The following is an 18,885-nucleotide window of genomic DNA, read 5'->3' as shown; positions in this document are numbered from 1 at the left end:
AATTTTTTTATTAAATGCTCGTAAAAGAAAACAACAACAAACAAATAAAAAGAAGACATATACAACAATTATTGTCATTGTTATAACATAATACAATTCAGTCCAGATTAAGCTCCTTCTGTCTTTTTACTCCAGGTTAAGTGCCAAGTCCTTAAACGCAGCCACTGTTCTTATAGCTTTTACATTTTTTTTTAGAAAACTCAATAGATTCAAAGTACATTTTCATTTCAAGTTTAAATCTTACAAAAAGGGGACAAAAGAAAATAGATTTATGTTTACAGTGGGTCCTTATTATTCCAAATTATATAAGAGTGAGGTGTAAAATTGTGTTTAAAGATGAGGGACCAAGCTAATAACATTTGCCTGTGAAAAAGGGATAATTTGAGATTTTCATTATGTTAATTACAGGTTAATAAGAATTTTAAACCCCCTAGTTTAGAAAAAAAACAGCATTAGGGATCAGATTCCAGATAGATGCGGGCCAACATCTTTATCCAACATCGCTTTAAATAATAATGGGAACCACAGACTGTATTTTACTCATAAATCCAAGACAGCTCGTGTCAGAGAGTTGCTGGTTTATTTGATGAGGTAAGTGATGGCGGAAAAACACTGTATTTTAATCACTGGTAGGCTATATAAATATCTAAATGTAGTTTTTGTCCTATTTCCTAATTAGCCTAGGTAGGCTATTTTAAAAAATGAGTTATGAACACATTACAAAAATAATTTATAAAGAAAGCAAAGTGTCAGCCTTAACATAATATTGTAATAAGGGCACAGTCCATAAAGATAACCAGTCCGTTTATTTAGTTCCTTGCAGGGAAAGTGCAGTCAGTAATCATGTTGTCTCTCATTTTCTGCTACTCTGATTGGCCGAGGCTCTAAAATCATTTCCGGGTCAGCAGCTACAGGTTGCTATGAAGTTGGTGGAGATGACACGTCAGCTGCCTGGAAAAACAAAAACTGCTAAACCTGCTTATATTGGACAATGTTTTAAATCTCTGCGCTGCTTTTAACTGCGCATTGCCGAGTGTAAGTGTGTTATAGACGTGAAGATTTACTGAAGACACCCACGGCGCTGCTTATGCATCACGCATGCTGAGATCGAGAGATAGTTCAGCTTCATTCAATCTGGACCTGGACCCGTCCGAGACCCATAGAAGATGATCAGCCCGGCAGCGTGGCGTTCTCGTGGGTGAGAGAGGTGACCGGGCCGGTGCTTTTGTCTTCCGCATCCCGAGCAGCAGCAGCACGTCCAGGGACATGTCATCCCCATCGCCGGTGCAGATCCGAGAGGCGAACGCGCACCTGGCCGCGCTGCACAGGCGGGTCTCCGAGCTGGAGCACAGGCTGGAGGAGGCGGAGAACACCGTGCGGGAGCAGGCGGAGAGTCTCATCCGCAAAGACGAGCAACTGAGAGCGGCCACGCAACAAATCACAGAGGCCAAGGACAAGTAGGGGAAAGAATTTGCTTCCTCTACACAATCGTGACTAACTTAGTTTTATTTATTTGATTATTTGACACGAAAACCATTAATAAAAATCAATTTGTGCTAAATCAAAAGCTCCATCAAAGCTGCTTTAACTAGTGTATTTTGTATGTAGCTAGCACAGTTATGAATGTGATATCAAATTTTCATGTTGCGATATTTGCTAAAGCTTTTATCACGGTATAAGTTATACGGTATTATCGCGATATTCAAATCATTTGTTAAACGTGTTTTAATTCGCGCTGGGCAACGATGAATCACATCCAAAATACAAGTTTGTGTTTACATAATACGTGTGTGTACTGCATATAATTATTTTATATATATAAATACACACACACACACACACACACACACACACACACACACACACACACACGCATGCGTGTATATATTTAAGAAATATGTGCATATTGTATGTATATTTATACAGAATTTATATTATATATATATATATATTAGTATTTTATATATAAATAACACATTTTTTTCTTAAATATATTCATGCAAGTGTGTGTATTTATATATACAAAATAATTATACGCATTACACACACACACACATGTATTATGTAAATACAAACTTGTATATTGGATCACGATTAATCGTTGCCCAGCACTAGTTTTCATACTATGGCATGTTTAATAACTTTCTTTTTATAACAAAATTATCTAAACATTTAAATGCAATAAAGCAATGTGTAAACATTATTTAAAATAGATTAAAGTGCAAAAGAATTATAAAGAACAACAGCTAACACTACTAATAAGGTCTCATTAGGTAGTGCATAAACAATGAGCAATGGCTAAATTTTTTTACAGAAGTTATTACTTTTTGTTAATTTTAGTTAAAAGAATACAAGGGTTTGTTCACTTAGTTCGGGTCCATTAATTGACTCCGGACCATTGAATTATAACAAATAAGAAAGAACACCTCGGGTGTGCATTATTGTTCAGTAATTTAACGGCCCGGAGTCAATTTATTCTACTGCGATAACCACACCTCAAAACATTGTTCTACCGATTTATCTCAAGACGTTTGTCAGGTTAAGAGTGGAGGATTCAGCCAATGATAACAGACTAAAGCAGTTTTTAATGCAGAGAGATTAAGCGTATATTAATTACCTTAGTCTGTGTGTCTCTCAACAGTGTTTTGGCTAGTGAGAAAGCAGTGAGATTTTTAATTTAATTTAATTTAATTATGTAGTCAAACTATTTTACTGATAAAATCGTCAGAGCAACACTGACAACACATTTCTGTGCGAGTGTGTGTCCGTATCTGTGTTTTTGAGTGGGAGAAAGAAAGTGTGCTTTCCATTCCGTACATAATTATACGTAATTTTGTGGCAAAAAAGGTGGAAATAATTATTTGTTTTTATCCCATTGTTTACTATATTTATTTACTGGGTGAGAGTCTGTAAAGATGGACCTTTGAAATGCAGTCAAAACCTGCCTGGAAGTAGTTTAGCCCTGCGTTTCCACCAATCAGATTCAAGCATTCAACTGCCCTGTGGTATAATTCAGTTACATACAACTTTTGATTTTAATAGTGTTATAAAAATGTTGAAATTAACTAAGATGAATAAATGCTTTATAAATATTTAAGTGTATTTTAACTATATGGATTAACTAATGTTAACTATTGGAGCCTTAATATGAAGTGTGGCCGAACAATAAACAATCAAAAAAAAAATTCAGTCAATATCTAGGGCATGTTGTAGTCCAGATTATGATTTAAAATGTTTAAGTTAGGCTTAACTTAAGGCCATCCAAGATGTAGGTGTCTTTGTTTCCGCAGTAGTTTCAATTTTGATATTTTTAGGTCAAACAGTTCTTATAATGCAGGTCTATGGTCACCACCTCAAAGAACATGCACAGAGAAGTCCAAATTAAACATGATTTAATGACTCATACATGGAAGTACACATTGATGGCCTAAGACACGAAACAAGCAGTTTGAGTGAGAAAACGAACAGTATTTATATCGTCTTTATCGTCTTCTCTGTGCATGCTCTATGAGGTGGTGACCATAGACCTCCATTATATGCGTGATAGACAAGAACGGTTTGACCTAAAAATATCAAAATTGAAAATACTGCAGAAACAAAGACACCTACATCTTGGATGCCCTTGAGGTAAGCTAAAACATACCAACAATTTATTTCAAAGTGAACTATCTATCCCTTTAAGTAATTGTCAAATCGGACAAGTGTTGTAGTCCTTACCTAGCAACTTTGTATTTGTGGTTACACTGAGATGTTTATGTTTGTAGAACAAGTCATGAAAATCTTTTCCAGTAATATAAACCAAAGACTGTAATAAATCAACAACTGCTTGAAAAAAAATTGGTTTTTTTTTTTTTTTTAATTGACAAGTTTTGGCTTGTCTGCCGCCCGAACAATTGAAATTACATTTACGTGTATCAAAAAACCCAAAATTGATTCGGGGCAGCCACCGTTACATGACGTTATGACCGAACAGCACTATTCCGATTGGTGCAACTAGTGGCATGCAAACTGTGTCCAACATATTTAATCAATAGGATGATTTGCTGACTGAAAATGCTATCTTTATTTTTCACGTAGAGAGATTTTCTTCCTCCACGAGAAGCTTTGTCAATCAGAGGAGTCCATCCATAAACTCAACCAAACGATTAAGGAAAAAGATTCCCTAATTGGACAGTTACAACACCGATGTCAGCTGCTGGACAACATTTGCAAAAGCCGTCCATTACTGGACAGCATGCTGTCCCAGATGGCCGAGGCAGAGAGAATGGGGCCTGTCAGAGATTTGGGGAAGCCCACGACCAACAGCTCTCTGACAGACGGAGAGTCCAACTGCAGTCCCAGCCGCCTCTCCAACCACAAAGACTTCTCACTCAGCGAGGACGACTCCGACGATCAGGAATTGGATGGGGTCGTGTTCGGGACCACTGTATGAGAGCCTCGGTTGCACTGGTCCTCGTCTCAGGTTTAGCAGCCTGTGTGTTTTAATGGTTACAGTTGATTCAGTGTCTGGTCATATATTTGATAAAATAGCCATTGTATCGTAATACAGGTTACTGCATTGTGAATGGGATTCCACTGTAAAGAAAGAATGCCTGGTCAATTCTGGCTGAATCTAGAGGATAGTGATACAAGTATGCCACCATCATTTTGATTTGTCCCTCAGACCAGTTTTAGGCCCTGTCCACACTACTGCGTTTTCGTTTAAAAACGGAGACCTTTTGCTACGTTTGCACCTCCCGTCCACACTAAAACGGGAAAAACGAAGACCTAAAACGGAGAAGTTTAGAAACACTGCAGCTGCGTTTTGAAACTCCGGAGGGCGTTTTAATATGGACGAGACAAAACGGAGGAGTTTACAAACGATGACGCAGAGGCTCACGCTCGGCTCTATGATTGGGTGTCATCAGTCATGACGTGTCCTTCCCTGATTCGCCAACCACTGTTCGCGCGCATGCCCAGTGTTGGTGAATGGTCACGTGATCCGCGTTTTTTAGTCGTTTTAATGTGGACTATCAATTCTAATATGCAGACAAAAAGCTGGTGTGGACAAAGATCGTATTCGTTTTAATTCTCCGTTTTTAAACGAAAACGCAGTAGTGTGGACGGGGCCTTAATTAGGGTCAGTTTAATACGGAGTACGACATAAAAAACATGCATTTTGTTGACGCAAATTAAGAATTCTTACGCCAGCACATTTTACTTTGTTTTACGTAAATTGTACGAAATGTACCCTCGATTTACTAAATTGTGTCCACTGTCTTAATTTTCTTCCTTGTTTTAGTTAAATCAATTCAAAACAAGGGAACGAATTAATTCAACGTGGCCACGATTTACTAAAACGAGAATAAATTCTTAATTCGTGGCTCCAATATAATTTTTGTTTCGCATGTCTCGAGTTCCACAGTTTTAAATAGGCTACCTAGTTGTTTTATTTGGTTAACTTGTTTTTCCAAATTTTCAAATACTGTGATATTTTGCTCAACTATTTATACCTGGATTTTATTAGGTCAAGTTAATATCAGAGTAAAAAGTGTTTTAAATTTACTTGCAGTTTACGGTTACATGCAGTTCATCTGCAGTTTTATTTTTTAAAAAGTGATCCAGTCCTGTTTAAAAATGTTTTTAATATTGCTCCATTTTTTGGATATCTAGAGATGTAATATACTGTTTTGTTTGAGTCTCTCAGTGAACAATTTCAACAGTCACTGACGTACACATGATGGATTCTGGTTTAGATCTGCTGTCATGAACAACATTGTTGATTTAGTATAAACTAACATGTTCGTAGAGCCTTAGTAGTTGAATTTAAGCCATTTAAACCTGGTATTAAAGGAGAATTCCAGTCAATTTTAACATTGAGCTAATTTTATTTTACATTTTTGAGTGCTGTCAGTACAGACAAAAACGACAAAAATTGGTGTTGCATACACCGTGTTATCCTCTTTTTAAAATTCGCACCCTGTTGACTTCAATGGGGCATGTTCTAAACCTGCTTTTAGCCTCTTAACATCCTTGATTTGTCATTACGAGTGCACAGCCATGTGAGTGGTGTTATTAAGAGTGACCACGGTCAATCTGACTGCAGTAGATGTGAAATATAATAATAAAAATGATGTTAATTCAGCCAGCTCGCATACCTGTATTTACTTCCTGTTTTCGGTCAAAAGTCCACAGTAGTCGATTGTCGAGTTTGTGCGTGCGATCATTGTTAACTAAATGATGTTCAACATCTGATTCGGATGAACTATCCATTTGAGCTGATTTTCTCAGAACACCACACAGCACCGTCATCGGCTGACAGTCTTGAGTCTCCACTGTTGCTTAGTTACCAATGATGGCGCGTGCGAACTCGACAATCTACTACTGTGGACTTCGACCGAAAACAGGAAGTAAATACAGGAATGTGCTCTGGCTGGCTAATTAACATAATTTTTATTAATATCTTTCACATCTACTGCAGTCAGATTGACCGTGGTCTCTCTTAATAACACCACTCACATGGCTGTGCACTCGTAATGACAAATCAAGGATGTTAAGAGGCTAAAAGCAGGTTTAGAACATGCCCCATTGAAGTCAACAGGGTGCGAGGATAACACTGTATAGGCAACACCGATTTTTGTCGTGTTTTACTGACAGCATTCCAAATGTACAACAAAATGAGCTCAATGTTAAAATTGACCGGAGTTCTCCTTTTAAGATGCGTTTTGATGATGATAACATTAATAAAACCTGTAAAAGTTAATTATTTCATGTTAGCTGCTTTATAGACAAATGCTGCTAACTGAACAATTGTGAAAATGTTTTCTTTCAATGTGGTGAGCGGTGGTTATTTCATATTTAAAGATACGTGCTGGATACTGAGTTTTTGAGAGACCCTACCACCATTGTGATAGGGAGCAAAGTGCTGGAGCTCAAGGCTGTTACGTGACGGGGTGACAGTGCCATAGTGGTGCTCACCAAACATGCACTGTAATTTAAGACGTGTTGTATATAATTAAGTGATCTATGAAGTGAAGTTGTTCTCTGAGAGCCTCTTAATAAAACAGCTAGCACTTAAAATAGTGCACACCACATAAACGGTGCAATTCCAACCAAGCTTTCACAATTACAGGTTTATGTTTGAGAAAGAGTGTAAAAGCACTTGCTTTCATGGTTGAATAACCTTTTACAACTGTCCTTACATTTGCTATTATTTCAGTTCTGCAGATGATAATGTGATGCTAATTTCTTCAAATGAATTTAGTTATTCTTGAACATTTAATTTGGCCTTGCTAAATGAAATCTATGCAAGCCTGTTATATTTTGCCATATTTATTCAGTCAATCTGTGTGGAGAGCCAGATAGAGGGGAGCCGCATAATTTAGTGAATGAGTTTACTGACGATGGGGCATTATTCATGTACAGCGTGTCATTTGTCCTGTTACGATGTGATGGTTACACAATATTTTCGTGTTCGTTTTAAGAGTTACATGTGGTACTGAACTACAGCATGGTAATTTTACATATTGGGGCATGTCATATTTGTCTTGTTAGTGCCCTGTACAGAAGTGTGTTTTCTCAGAAGTAAAACAGTGCCTAAAAGACTCATGGTTACTTGTTAAATGGGATTATTTATTCTGAAAAAATTCCAATAAATTATTTTGTTATTCTTGAGTGCTAAATATCGATATTGTGTACAGTACTTACTCGGAAACACGGTCTATGAAGGAAATAATAAAAATAATATAGCTGCAAGCAGCATAAGACGACAAGACATGCCAACAATGAGCAATTAAAGACAATTATAGGCGAAATGGCTGAAAAATCATAGAAACTGTAAATAAAAATATGATTTAATGGATTATCACTTTTGACCAATAGGTGGCGCAGTTACAAAACTGATGTGATGTGGTCAGAGGGAAGTGACAATGACACATATAAAGTTTGGCGTCAATTTGTCAAGGCATTGCAGAGATAAAGCCTAAATAGTGCTTTTAGCATCATGCCTTAACTTTGCTGCTGCGCTATATGAAAACGGTTTCATCTATCGACACGAAATCTTTAACTTATAGTCGGCATGGTCTGGTGATGATACGATTCGATTTTGGTGAAAATCGGACAAACGGTTTAGGAGGAGTTCGAAAAAGCTGGTTTTGACTGAAAATCAAGATGGCGGACAGGAAGTTTGGCCAAATAAGGAAAACCTGGTATCTATGTTCTCAGCTTGACCCAATGAATCTACTAAGACCAGTGGCATTTCAACAGGCAGATTTATTCAAAATTTATTAGCCTTTTTGGAAATTTTGTTATAAATTTTGACCACAAGGCTGTTTCGAAATATTTTGAGTACCTTCAGGGGATGATGTTGTTGGCACATTCTGAGTTTCGTAATATTACACCAATGCATTTGTTTAGTATAGCATTTTATTTCACAAAACTGTATTGAAGTCAATGGGAATTTCATGTCACAAAGAGGCTCAGCCCCACAATTTTTTATGTGTCCTCAAAGTGAGCCCATACATATGTGTGTCAATTTTGGTGAAAATATCTCAATTCGCTTTAGAGTTATAGACATTTATATGAAAAAAATGACGGACACATAACTTTGTTTGAATTTTACTACCCCTTACTATCAATATTTTCGCATTTGGGCAATGATGTTTAACTATCGACCTATGTTTCCCAACTTCTGACGGCGGTTTCGTCTCGATCGGACAAGCGGTTTCAAAGCTAAGGCCAAATGTTTGTTTTTATTTCGCGCTAAATCGCAACCCTACACAAACCGTAAGACGAAACCCAGCATGTTTGGTATCGTTGGACTCGGCAACGATTCAGGAACTCAAAAAGATGACTCCTGTGAAAATAAGTCGACCACACCCAAAGTTATAAGCAGTTGAAAAAAACTTCTCAGGCTCCTTCAGCACATTGTACTGATGACCAATACCAAATTTCGTAACAATTCGTTCATGCGTTCAGAAAATACAGCATTTTAGCACATAATTCAAAATGTCCAACAGACAAAATGGCCGATATGAGAAAATTGGATATCAGTCGACTCAGCATGATGCCCTGAATCTAACAAAACCAATTTTATAATTTTTGGACAAACTGTTCAGAAGTTATAAGCAAAAACAGCCATTTTTCCTATCTCTGGACCAGTAGGTGGCACTGCGCCGAAACGCTGCATGTTGCCTCAGGTCATGCTTGTACCAAGTTTGGTCTGAATCCAATAAAGTGTTGTGGAGATACAGCCTTATGTCTGTTTTTGCAAGCGCTACGTAAAATTTTTCGTAGGTTTACCAAAAAACGGTTAAGTGAATCAACCTAAATTTTAACTTTTTGTCGCCATTGTCTGTAGATGATCTGATTAAATTTTTGTGCAAATCTGACTAACCTGTCTAGGACGAGTTCAAAAAAGTAGCTTTTTTGGAAAATTCAAGATGGCGACCATATTTTCATGACGGAAAATGACGTCATAGGGTGCAATTGAATCGGCATGAGCTCAGGAACAAAGGGAAAAAAGAATTTTGATAGGCCTTACGGTTCAAAAGCTATTAGCATAATAAAAGTGAAACTTTGGACAGGTGGTACCGCTAGAGGGACTGAATTAGAAACATCAAAATTGGTGTATTTGATGTTGGGACTGTCTTCAATCAGAATGTCAAACCAAAACAACTTTCCCGCAATCGGTTCTATTGGTTTCATAGACTCCAAGAGTGAAAGAAAAATAATAAGAACAGGAACAGATACAATAGGTGCCTCCGCACCTTCGGTGCTTGGCCCCTAATTAAATTAATATTCAGGAAAATTGGAATACAAATTCATCTTTATTCAATATTTAATTATACACTTTTTTTACATGACATTTCACATTTTCATTGATCGAAGAAATAAAGTTGTCAGTAATTGTGTTGCATTAAAAGTGCTTCTGTTGTGCTGCACAAATACAGGCTCAGTGAAAAAAAGACTTCATAATGTATTTGCCAGGGTCAGTGGGGTAACAGCACCTTCCCTCGACCAATGCAGTTGTGAAAACCCTTGCTCCCGTCCGGGCCGACAGGCTGGCGCACGACACGGACACCCAAAGACCTCACAATCTGATCAGGTGACAGCAAGCTTCCCATCTCAGGCTGGGCGGCATTTTTCCGTCTCTGGACCCACGGGCTTCCAGTGAACCCCGTGTCATCCGGAGAGAGCTCATCCGAGCCCTTGTATCTGCTGAAGGAGGATGTCCCGGCTCCAGTGGGCGTGCTGCTGAATAGATGTGTGGCCAGAGGAGAGGTCACATGACTGGAAGCGAAAAGTTTGCGAGGCAAGAGGGGGCTTCCGACGGGACTGCCGAGAGGATTCCTGTAAGGGTCCGAGTGGAAAGTGGATATCCGCGGGATTGCGAGCGGACTGCCGTAGAGGGCCTGAGGGCGGGACACCCTGCGGTTGGGCCGGGGTGAGGCGGGCGCAAAATCAGACTCTGAGGAGCTGCAAACAGCCGAGTCCTCCAGAGTGTAGAGGTACCGCCTGGCTTTTCTGGTGGGCTTTTTTAAACTGTCATTGTCAATACCTTCTTCTGACTCTTGTTCCTCTAGGTTTTGGCTCCATCCCGGCTTACGAGTCCCACGGCTGCCCAAGAGGACCACACAAACGCCCCTTCCTCCCTGCTGCCGCTCTTCTGCCCTCAGGGTGTCGTACGCCTTACGCGCGCCCTCCAGATACTCGTACTCCACCACGGCACACACTTTGCGCCCCAGTTCCGGGTGTTTCTTAGTGTAGCGTTTCAACTCTGCAGGGATCTCTTTGCCAGGGCGCAGAATGCGAAGAGATGAAATGGTGCCGTAGGGGGAAAACACCCGCATTGCGGCTTCCATGATGCCTGGCTGCTCCCCATCCGGCGACCCATTCAACTCATCCTTGACTGGGACAACACCGCCCAGGAAGTTCCAGGCCAGGAGCAGCTTGCTGGTGGGAATGCACAGGAGCCAATCGGGCACTGGAGTGCGTCGTCGCACCTTGGTTCCCATCTCATTGACCTCCAGCTGCGGAGAGGTTCTCGAAGCAGCCAGTGTGGTCCGCCAGTCACGCGTCAGATCTCGAATCTGTGACGAGACAACGAAAAGAACATTTCCTGATGGCCGCACTTCTACTCGGATCGTGGTTTCGGTTTTTTGATCTCACCTTTTTGAAAGATGTCAGCAACTTCAAACTAACGTAACCCATCTTGTTTCTTTGGACATGTTTAAGCAGAAAAGCATCATCTGATAGATTTTCATCTGAAAAGTAGTTCTCGAGCTGGGCCATGATTTTTTGTGTCAAATCTTCGTTCGGAGGAATCCAGATTTCACCCTCACAGAATTCTTCTTCTTCAAAAACATCAATCAGTTCAGTCGAACTCCTGAAAAACAGTTATTTTTTAATGAAATGGATTAGCCATTAGAAAAACACTTCATATTAGTACTGGAAATCATTAGACACATCAGACCAACAAATCAAATTTTCCCACCACAGGCATTAAAGACCTTTTATCATTTTCAGGGTTTTTTTTCGTAAACAACTTCTATTCTAAACTCTGTATCGGACAAAATGGAATAGGTTAAATTTTACACAAATAAAAACTTTACATACTACTCGTGTCCCTTATAAATTAATAACTACAAATGTAACACTTATGATAATTTCCTAATTTTTATGGGACTGAAGCAAAAAAAAAAAAAAAAAAAACCTAAACAAAGACAAATTATGATAATCTGTGGTGCCATTATTTCTGTAAAAAAATGTTATTGTGTTGGTCTATTAATTTGTCAGGTGGTAATCAGCTATAATGCCTTCATTTATCATCTTCCCTTTTTTTCCCAAAAGAACTGTTGAGAATAGTGTGATGGGGTTGAAGTTAACAGGTCTGAAGAGGGACATTGACTTAACTTACTTTTTTTTTTTTTTGGTCTCTCTTTTTTTATTAAAATTATTCATAAATTAAGTGTAAAAATTGTCACAAGTTTACAACCTCAAAACAATGAGAAATATACAGATGTGCACAATTAAATAAGTACATTATATATAAATATGTATATAAACTTATTTTTTGTGATTGGGTTTAGTTTAAGTGATAGTTTACATTGAAATCAATTTTTGGTATGTTTTAGCTTACCTCAAGAGCATCCAAGATGTAGGTGTCTTTGTTTCCGCAGTAGTTTCAATTTTGATATTTTTAGGTCAAACCGTTCTTTGCCTGTCAGTCATATAATGGAGGTCTATCGTCACCACCTCAAAGAGCATGCACAGATAAGTCCAAATTAAACATTACTTAATGATTCGTAAAACGGTAAAAACCGCTCGTTTCGTGTCTTAGGCCATCAATGTGTACTTACATTTATGAGTCAATAAATCATGTTTAATTTGGACTTCTCTGTGCATGCTCTTTGAGGTGGTGACATAAACCTCCATTATATGCCTGACAGACAAGAACGATTTGACCTAAAAATATCAAAATTGAAACTACTGCGGAAACAAAGACACCAACATCTTGGATGCCCTTGAGGTAAGCTAAAACACATCAAAAATTAATTTCAAAGTGAACTATCCCTTTAAGTTTGACAGTAGCCTCCCCCGTGACTATTGGTGCATTCACGTGCTATGGTAAATAATGGACAATACACATGAACACCCCCTCATGTGTTACTTTCCACAGGGCAGCCCGTAGAATATTTTGATGCACAAGCTGCCGAGATGAGATAACCTTTGACCTTTTCAAAATGGCGGAGAACAACGCAAGAGTCGTGAATGGTAAAAATATGTACGAATCATGATCTAGAAAATATACAACAGATTATATACCATTTGAGTTGACAAATCATTTTCTTGCTGTAGCAGATCAAGCAGTCTACAATAGTTTTAGCTAAAGAACAGGTCTGGATCTCCATCGTTTTACCACATTATTACGACAACAAAAGCACTTGAACGAAACACTAGTAAACACCAGTTCACAAGTTGAAAATATATTTTCCATAGCACGCGAAAGCACCATATAGTACACCTAAAAAAGTGAATAAAAAGTAGGATACCACTGTTAAAGAGACCTGAATGATGTCATTTCTAGTAAATGATGTCACATATGGGTGGAGCTTAGATTATTACAGGTGGAGAATTATTGGCATGAAGTATTGAGTTTAGACTAAGTGATATAACTTCAGAGTCTTTTTTAAAAAATAAAATATTTTCACAAGAAATAAATACTAACAATATTTCTACATATTAGGCTGCACACTTACACATTTGTGAAATATTTTCTAAGTAGAACTGTAAATTCAGTGAAGCGCCTCAGGGACATGACAAAATGCTTTTCTTTAAATAATAAAAATCATTGAAATGCATTTTCTTCTCCTTCCCCCCTCCCCCTTTATTATAATAAATATTACAGAATATAGTAAAGGGCTTTTAACGTTTCATTTTGGTTAACCACTGATATATTACCAAATCCCAGGAATTATCTAACAAGTGTCTTACCCGTCCAAACTATCATTTAGCCCATCATCAGTGTATGAGAACGGTCCCTTAGACTGCGGAGTGTCCTCACAATGGAAGATGTCAGTAAAACCAGGTGAGGACATGCTGTTAACAAAGACTGAAATGTAGGCAACTAGATTAAAAATCTGAAAATGTATATATAATTAAACATTAGTTGTTAAACAGCCTACCTGGCGACTTCCCTGTCTGCTTCCCGGTTTACCGCCACACAGCTCCTGAAAACAGGTGATCCCATTTTAGAATCCTGATTTAAACGTCCATACGTCACAATTGAAATAAGATGTCTATTGGGCGACGTGTGCTTGTTCAGTAGTAGGATTGATATAATCACAAATAAATCTTCTGGTAGCTAAAAAGTCATTTAAAAAAGTTTAAAAACGTTTCTTAATCTTCCAGACCTTTTAAATACATTGTATTTTAACATTCGGAAAATGGTTACTTGAAAATAATATAGGCCTGTGCACATGCGCATTGAACGCAAAAGCATATTCCACCTGATATTTTTTTCTCGTAGAGCCTGCCATGATTATTTACACTTAATCTCTCTTAATTACTCAATTACACACAGCCTCTGTTCCCAAGACTTTACTAATGGGTGTGTTAGTTACTTTGCGAATCATGGCATTTTTGAGACCCTGTTGAGCGTAGACGTTATGCAAACCCACCATGGACCCGACTGGTGTGTGTACTGTGAGAGGTGAGGTGTCAAGATTAAGTGTAAAGTGTATTCCAGATGAATAGGTCCCACAGGGGGATCCGTGAGACGGTATAGCCTACGTGCAGGAGTCAGGACTGCTTGCCTGCCAACCCCCTTACTCAGCTTCCTGTATATTAGGACTGTTAAACATCCCCGGACAAGTTATTCCTCACTTTTGTGGCCTTCTTCAAAGAGCACGATGGTAGTCTGAAGTCCTGCTAATTAGGCTAACTAACAAGATTCACAGCCAATAAACACACCTAGGATAATGTGGCGGCTCAACAATATTATAATTACAGTAACGGTTGCTTTTGTAAACGTGCGACCGGAATCTGCTATGACGAGAATATAAAAACATTTTCGCGTTTTCTGAACGATATGATCAGGTCATTTGACCTGCAAGGCAAAACAAATCTAAGAAGCTTACATGTAGCCTAAAGGTAATTGGGATACTGATCAGTCTCCAAATGGGAAAATGTCATGTGTGAGGGAATCATTTTGTATAGGCTATATTAGTAAATAATGTGTGGTGGCATTTTTTTTTTTTTTTAGTTGAACAATGTGGATTTACTTTTAAATTGTAACATATTTAGATATCATTAACATGTGCAGTAGGATATAAGGATATAAATAGAATAGAAACAATTGCTAATTTAGTTGTTATACAAGAACTGTCAAATATTAAAAGTTGGCCTGCTGGGATAAACTTTTACAGACTATATAAATCAATTTTCATATATTCATAATTTTTATTTTGACAATTTAGAAAATGCCAGACAAAGCAGAATAGGCCTAAAAAATAGATTAATCTGAAAGGTTAAACTATATGATATTCTATATACAGACATGTGAATGTTTACGTATTTAATTGCCCATATTTTAATTGAAGATATGGGTATGAATTTCAATCAACTAGGTTTTAATAGAAGCAAAGATCTCATGGAAATACTGAATATTAACCCCATTAATTACAATAATTATTCAATTTAAAAATAACAGCACTAGTTGCAGCATCTTACCCAAACATATCACAATGTAAACAATCTTACACTTAGTTACATTTATGATTTCACTGTCACTGTAGGCTATACAGAGTGGTCACCTGATACTTTTCAATTCCATGGTAACAGAATCTCGCAAATCTAACATTTTAACACTTTTTTTATTTATTTAACATTAAAATCACCCTAGTATAGAGGACAACGTTACACAAGAATGTACCCGTTGAGCCGTTATTACAACTAATTTGTAGTGACATATCATAACCAGTAGGGGACACTCGTTGATAGACGATAATTCTGCTAAAGGACTAATGGCTGAAATACTTGGCTTGAACCCGTTACGCTCTTTCATATTTAAATTAAGATCATAGCATTTATTTACTATTAATTCCAATTTATGTCATACAAAAGTACAATAGCCTACGTCGTTTCCCAAAAAGTGTTATTCCGATAACTTATCAGTTTATAGTCATCTAACAGCAGATGGCGCATTAGAACAGTTAATTGATCCATTCCAGATCAGTTATTGATTGGTTTGACTGATTTGAAAGATTCATTAGAAGCACAGAAATGCACTTCGCTGTACAAACCAGAAACATAGGCTATCTGAAAGTGTTTTTTGCAGCAAGGACATCCATGCAAGGTGCTGATGATTTTATGACAGTCATATTATGACCCTGAAGGCATTTCTATCGAGGAAACATTGAAGTGCACGAAGTTGACCCCAGTGTTTATGCAGTCCAGCGGCGGGTTTCGTAACTCGAGCACAACAAGGTCCCATGATAACATCAACAGCTCTGATCCTGTGACTGCACCGTCTATTATTAGCCGGGAGAACTGGAACAGCTTGGCTGATGAAAGTTCCAGGTAACAAGAAGGAGACATTAACTCAGTAAACTGTGCAGACGATTTGTGTTGTGCAAAAAAAAAAAAAAAAAAAAATCAACAACACGGTGTATTCTGCAAAGATGGCATGAATAAACAACGCCGTCGATTTTAATGCATCATTTTCGTCCCGAACTGTGCACAGGATGTCAGGAGTCACGAGTCATCATATAAGCCTATATAAGGGAGTTTCGACAAAGCAGCTCGTGCATTTTCAGGACGTGGTAAAATGTTATAGAATTAAGAAACATATGATACAATGACTATTATTTTTCCCACAGATGTAGTAGGCGATACTTGCATTAAAAAAATGAAATTCTGGCTTGATACGTTCTGTAGCCTACATGATGCAAAGGTTTCAGATAAAACTGCAACATGCACATCGAAAGCAATAGGGAAACTCCATCATTTCCATAAGGAAATTCCATCGGTCTCAGTCCAAACAAATTGAAAGCTGCTAGGTGCGTTTTGCATTGGTAGTTTTCGAGACGTTCCGCGAATCAGCCCACGTGGGGTGAAAGCAGGAGTTTCCCCCACAACCAATAGTTGCGCGAGCGCAAGACGCCTTTGGAAAATTTCTAACCAATCAGAAAGACGAGCGTTTGCTATGCCGCGCCCACTCGAACGCGGTATATAAACTCGCCTTTCGCTTGAAGTCGGCAGAAACTAATTCTGAGACAGCAAAGGAATACTATAACTCCAAGTGACAAGCTATCTGGATTATACTTTTGGACAGCACACTTTGACTGGATTTTAAGATCTCCTGGTGACTTGTGGATTATTATTTGAAGCAAAATGACCCTGGAAGAACTCGTTGGATGCAACATAACTGATAAAAAGTAAGTTATTTATTGCATGCATAAATATCAACTGCGAATCTCAATAGGTGTCTTTCTATATAGAGAATTATCCGACTTTTCGCTTACCATAGTCGCATTGTTTTTTACAGAATGGACACAGTGAACCAAGCTTTGGAAGAGCTGCTGGTAGCAGCACAGAGACAAGACTGTCTAACAGTCGGCGTTTACGAGTCTGCAAAACTAATGAATGTGTAAGTATATACTTGTAGGCTATATCTGACTTTCCATATAAGACTGGTGTTGCTTTATTGCGATATCACCACAAAACAGGAGTCTAATTGCATTTGATTTGATTCACAGAGACCCAGATTGTGTCGTACTATGCGTTCTGGCCACCGATGAGGAGGACCAGGACGATATTGCGCTGCAGATTCACTTCACGCTCATTCAGGCGTTCTGCTGCGACAACGACATCAACATCCTGCGCGTGTCTGGTCTGAGGCGCCTCGCGCAGGTGCTCGACGAGCCGGCCACCGTTGATAACAGCGAGCCCAGAGACTTCCACTGCATCCTAGTCACTGTAAGTACACTTCTATTCGCACACTGCTCAGCGTAGGCAAATTATTTTGAATCTTAATATCATATGACGTTGACTTACGTTGCATTTTATTCTTTTTTTCCCACAGAACTCTCAATGCCAACCACTCAAATGCCAGGCGTTGAAGGACGTGGGCAACTACTGTGAAGAGAGCCGTTGCAAAAATCAATGGATTCCTTATCTGTCCCTGCAAGAACGTTGAACGAGTCGTGATGCTTTTGCTGCAAGGAAAGGATGAAAGAGTCATTCTCTGTGAATGAAAGCAAAAGGGCTCTGCACTAGCCGCCGTTGACTGCTCTTCTGCGTCACTTGAAGGGGCTGTGTGAGAGAGAAAGCGGAGCTCTTGGAACTGTGCGCCCGGTACATGATTCCCCCCTGCCCCTCCAGCTTGTCGTGTCCTCCGTGGGAAAAGGAAAAAGTGGTCGCTTTGGTAGCGGAGGAACAAGGTGTGGGAAAGGCTAAGCTGTGCTGGAGAACTCGCACGCAGGCGGCGTGGGCTCGCGCGCGCGCGCCCCCGGTTTCATAATGTGCAATGGGTTGGAAAGAGATGAGTGTACGTCACTATCGCTGACTGCGGAACGAACATTTTGAAATGTTGAGTGAATCATCTGTGTATTAGCCGGGCACGATTAACTATGAACTGCAGTAGCATTTATGTCAAGCTACACATGGACTGCAATCGCTTCTGTTAGACTGCACTGAGAGGTGGAACAACATGAATTCTGCTGAGTTGCATACATGCATACATACTATGAATTGTTTTAGGTTAAGTTATTTCCAGTAATTTAAACAGAGTAATATATGTATTGCTTCCCTTGTCAAATGCAACATTGTTTCAATAAATTATTGTTTGAGACTTACTCCTTTGTCTTATGTTTTGCTTTGGGGGGTTTAGGGGTGGTAGACAATTCAATAGGTTTCTTGTAGTGGCACTTGTACATAATTGTAAATGGGCCATGCAGATTCACTTACCATGGTCAAAGTTTAAAATAACAAAGAATTTCCTGGTTTAACTTCCTTGCAAATCCCATACAGTGTCTTCCCAAAATTAGCCTGATGGAGTGTACAGCTATAGGAGTGAGTGGGGGGGATTTACCCCACTGAGGTGTGAATGAATTCAGTGGAAATGTTAAGAAAGAACAAGAGCCCTAAGTGACGTGCAAACAAATCGCACAGTTTGCCAAAGGATAGTCTTTGTATCCTCTTGTCCTGGAATCAACGTCATATCCTTACTGACACAGTTAATTACAACACTGCGCTGACAGGAATGCCGACATGAGTTATTTATGCAGAGTTCCGTATGCTTTCGCAAGCTCCACTCCTCCATAGAGAGACTGCACAGGGCTTAGATATAACCTCCAGAAAATAATATATAAAAGCACTTTTCAGTAGGCTAAGTCATTAGAGGTT

General features: G+C 38.8%; 3 protein-coding genes and 1 long non-coding RNA gene across 5 annotated transcripts; 2 read left to right on the top strand and 2 right to left on the bottom strand.

Moving 5' to 3' along the window:
* Positions 1-797: 797 nt before the first annotated feature.
* On the bottom strand, positions 798-1,215 carry LOC148970100 (uncharacterized). Its single transcript, XR_016148708.1, has 2 exons — positions 1,078-1,215; positions 798-951 (listed from the first exon to the last, which is right to left on the bottom strand). It is a non-coding gene; the product is annotated as an uncharacterized LOC148970100 (long non-coding RNA).
* Positions 1,124-4,585, top strand: vmac (vimentin type intermediate filament associated coiled-coil protein). The gene is made up of 2 exons (XM_039667418.2): positions 1,124-1,457; positions 4,078-4,585. The coding sequence occupies exons 1-2, from the start codon at positions 1,267-1,269 to the stop codon at positions 4,430-4,432; spliced, it is 546 nt and encodes a 181-aa protein (XP_039523352.1). The 5' UTR covers positions 1,124-1,266; the 3' UTR covers positions 4,433-4,585.
* A 5,202-nt stretch (positions 4,586-9,787) lies between these two features.
* On the bottom strand, positions 9,788-13,965 carry larp6b (La ribonucleoprotein 6, translational regulator b). Of its 2 annotated transcripts, none has more exons than XM_039667380.2 (4): positions 13,665-13,965; positions 13,474-13,578; positions 11,149-11,365; positions 9,788-11,069 (listed from the first exon to the last, which is right to left on the bottom strand). In XM_039667380.2, exons 1-4 carry the CDS (start codon positions 13,727-13,729, stop codon positions 9,969-9,971), a joined length of 1,488 nt encoding a protein of 495 aa, XP_039523314.2. In that variant the 5' UTR covers positions 13,730-13,965; the 3' UTR covers positions 9,788-9,968. The 2 variants fall into 2 exon arrangements, with proteins under 2 accessions (XP_039523314.2, XP_039523315.2); XM_039667381.2 differs by having other exon boundaries at positions 13,474-13,591; positions 13,665-13,941.
* A 2,773-nt stretch (positions 13,966-16,738) lies between these two features.
* gadd45ba (growth arrest and DNA damage inducible beta a) lies at positions 16,739-18,335 on the top strand. The gene is made up of 4 exons (XM_039667379.2): positions 16,739-16,916; positions 17,027-17,128; positions 17,238-17,457; positions 17,564-18,335. Exons 1-4 carry the CDS (start codon positions 16,873-16,875, stop codon positions 17,675-17,677), a joined length of 480 nt encoding a protein of 159 aa, XP_039523313.1. The 5' UTR covers positions 16,739-16,872; the 3' UTR covers positions 17,678-18,335.
* Positions 18,336-18,885: the final 550 nt, after the last annotated feature.

The sequence above is a fragment of the Pimephales promelas genome, chromosome 21 (genome assembly GCF_988280905.1).
Source record: "Pimephales promelas chromosome 21, fPimPro1.hap1.1, whole genome shotgun sequence".
Taxonomy (NCBI): Eukaryota; Metazoa; Chordata; class Actinopteri; order Cypriniformes; family Leuciscidae; genus Pimephales; species Pimephales promelas.
This window is presented reverse-complemented; position numbering and strand designations above follow the sequence as displayed.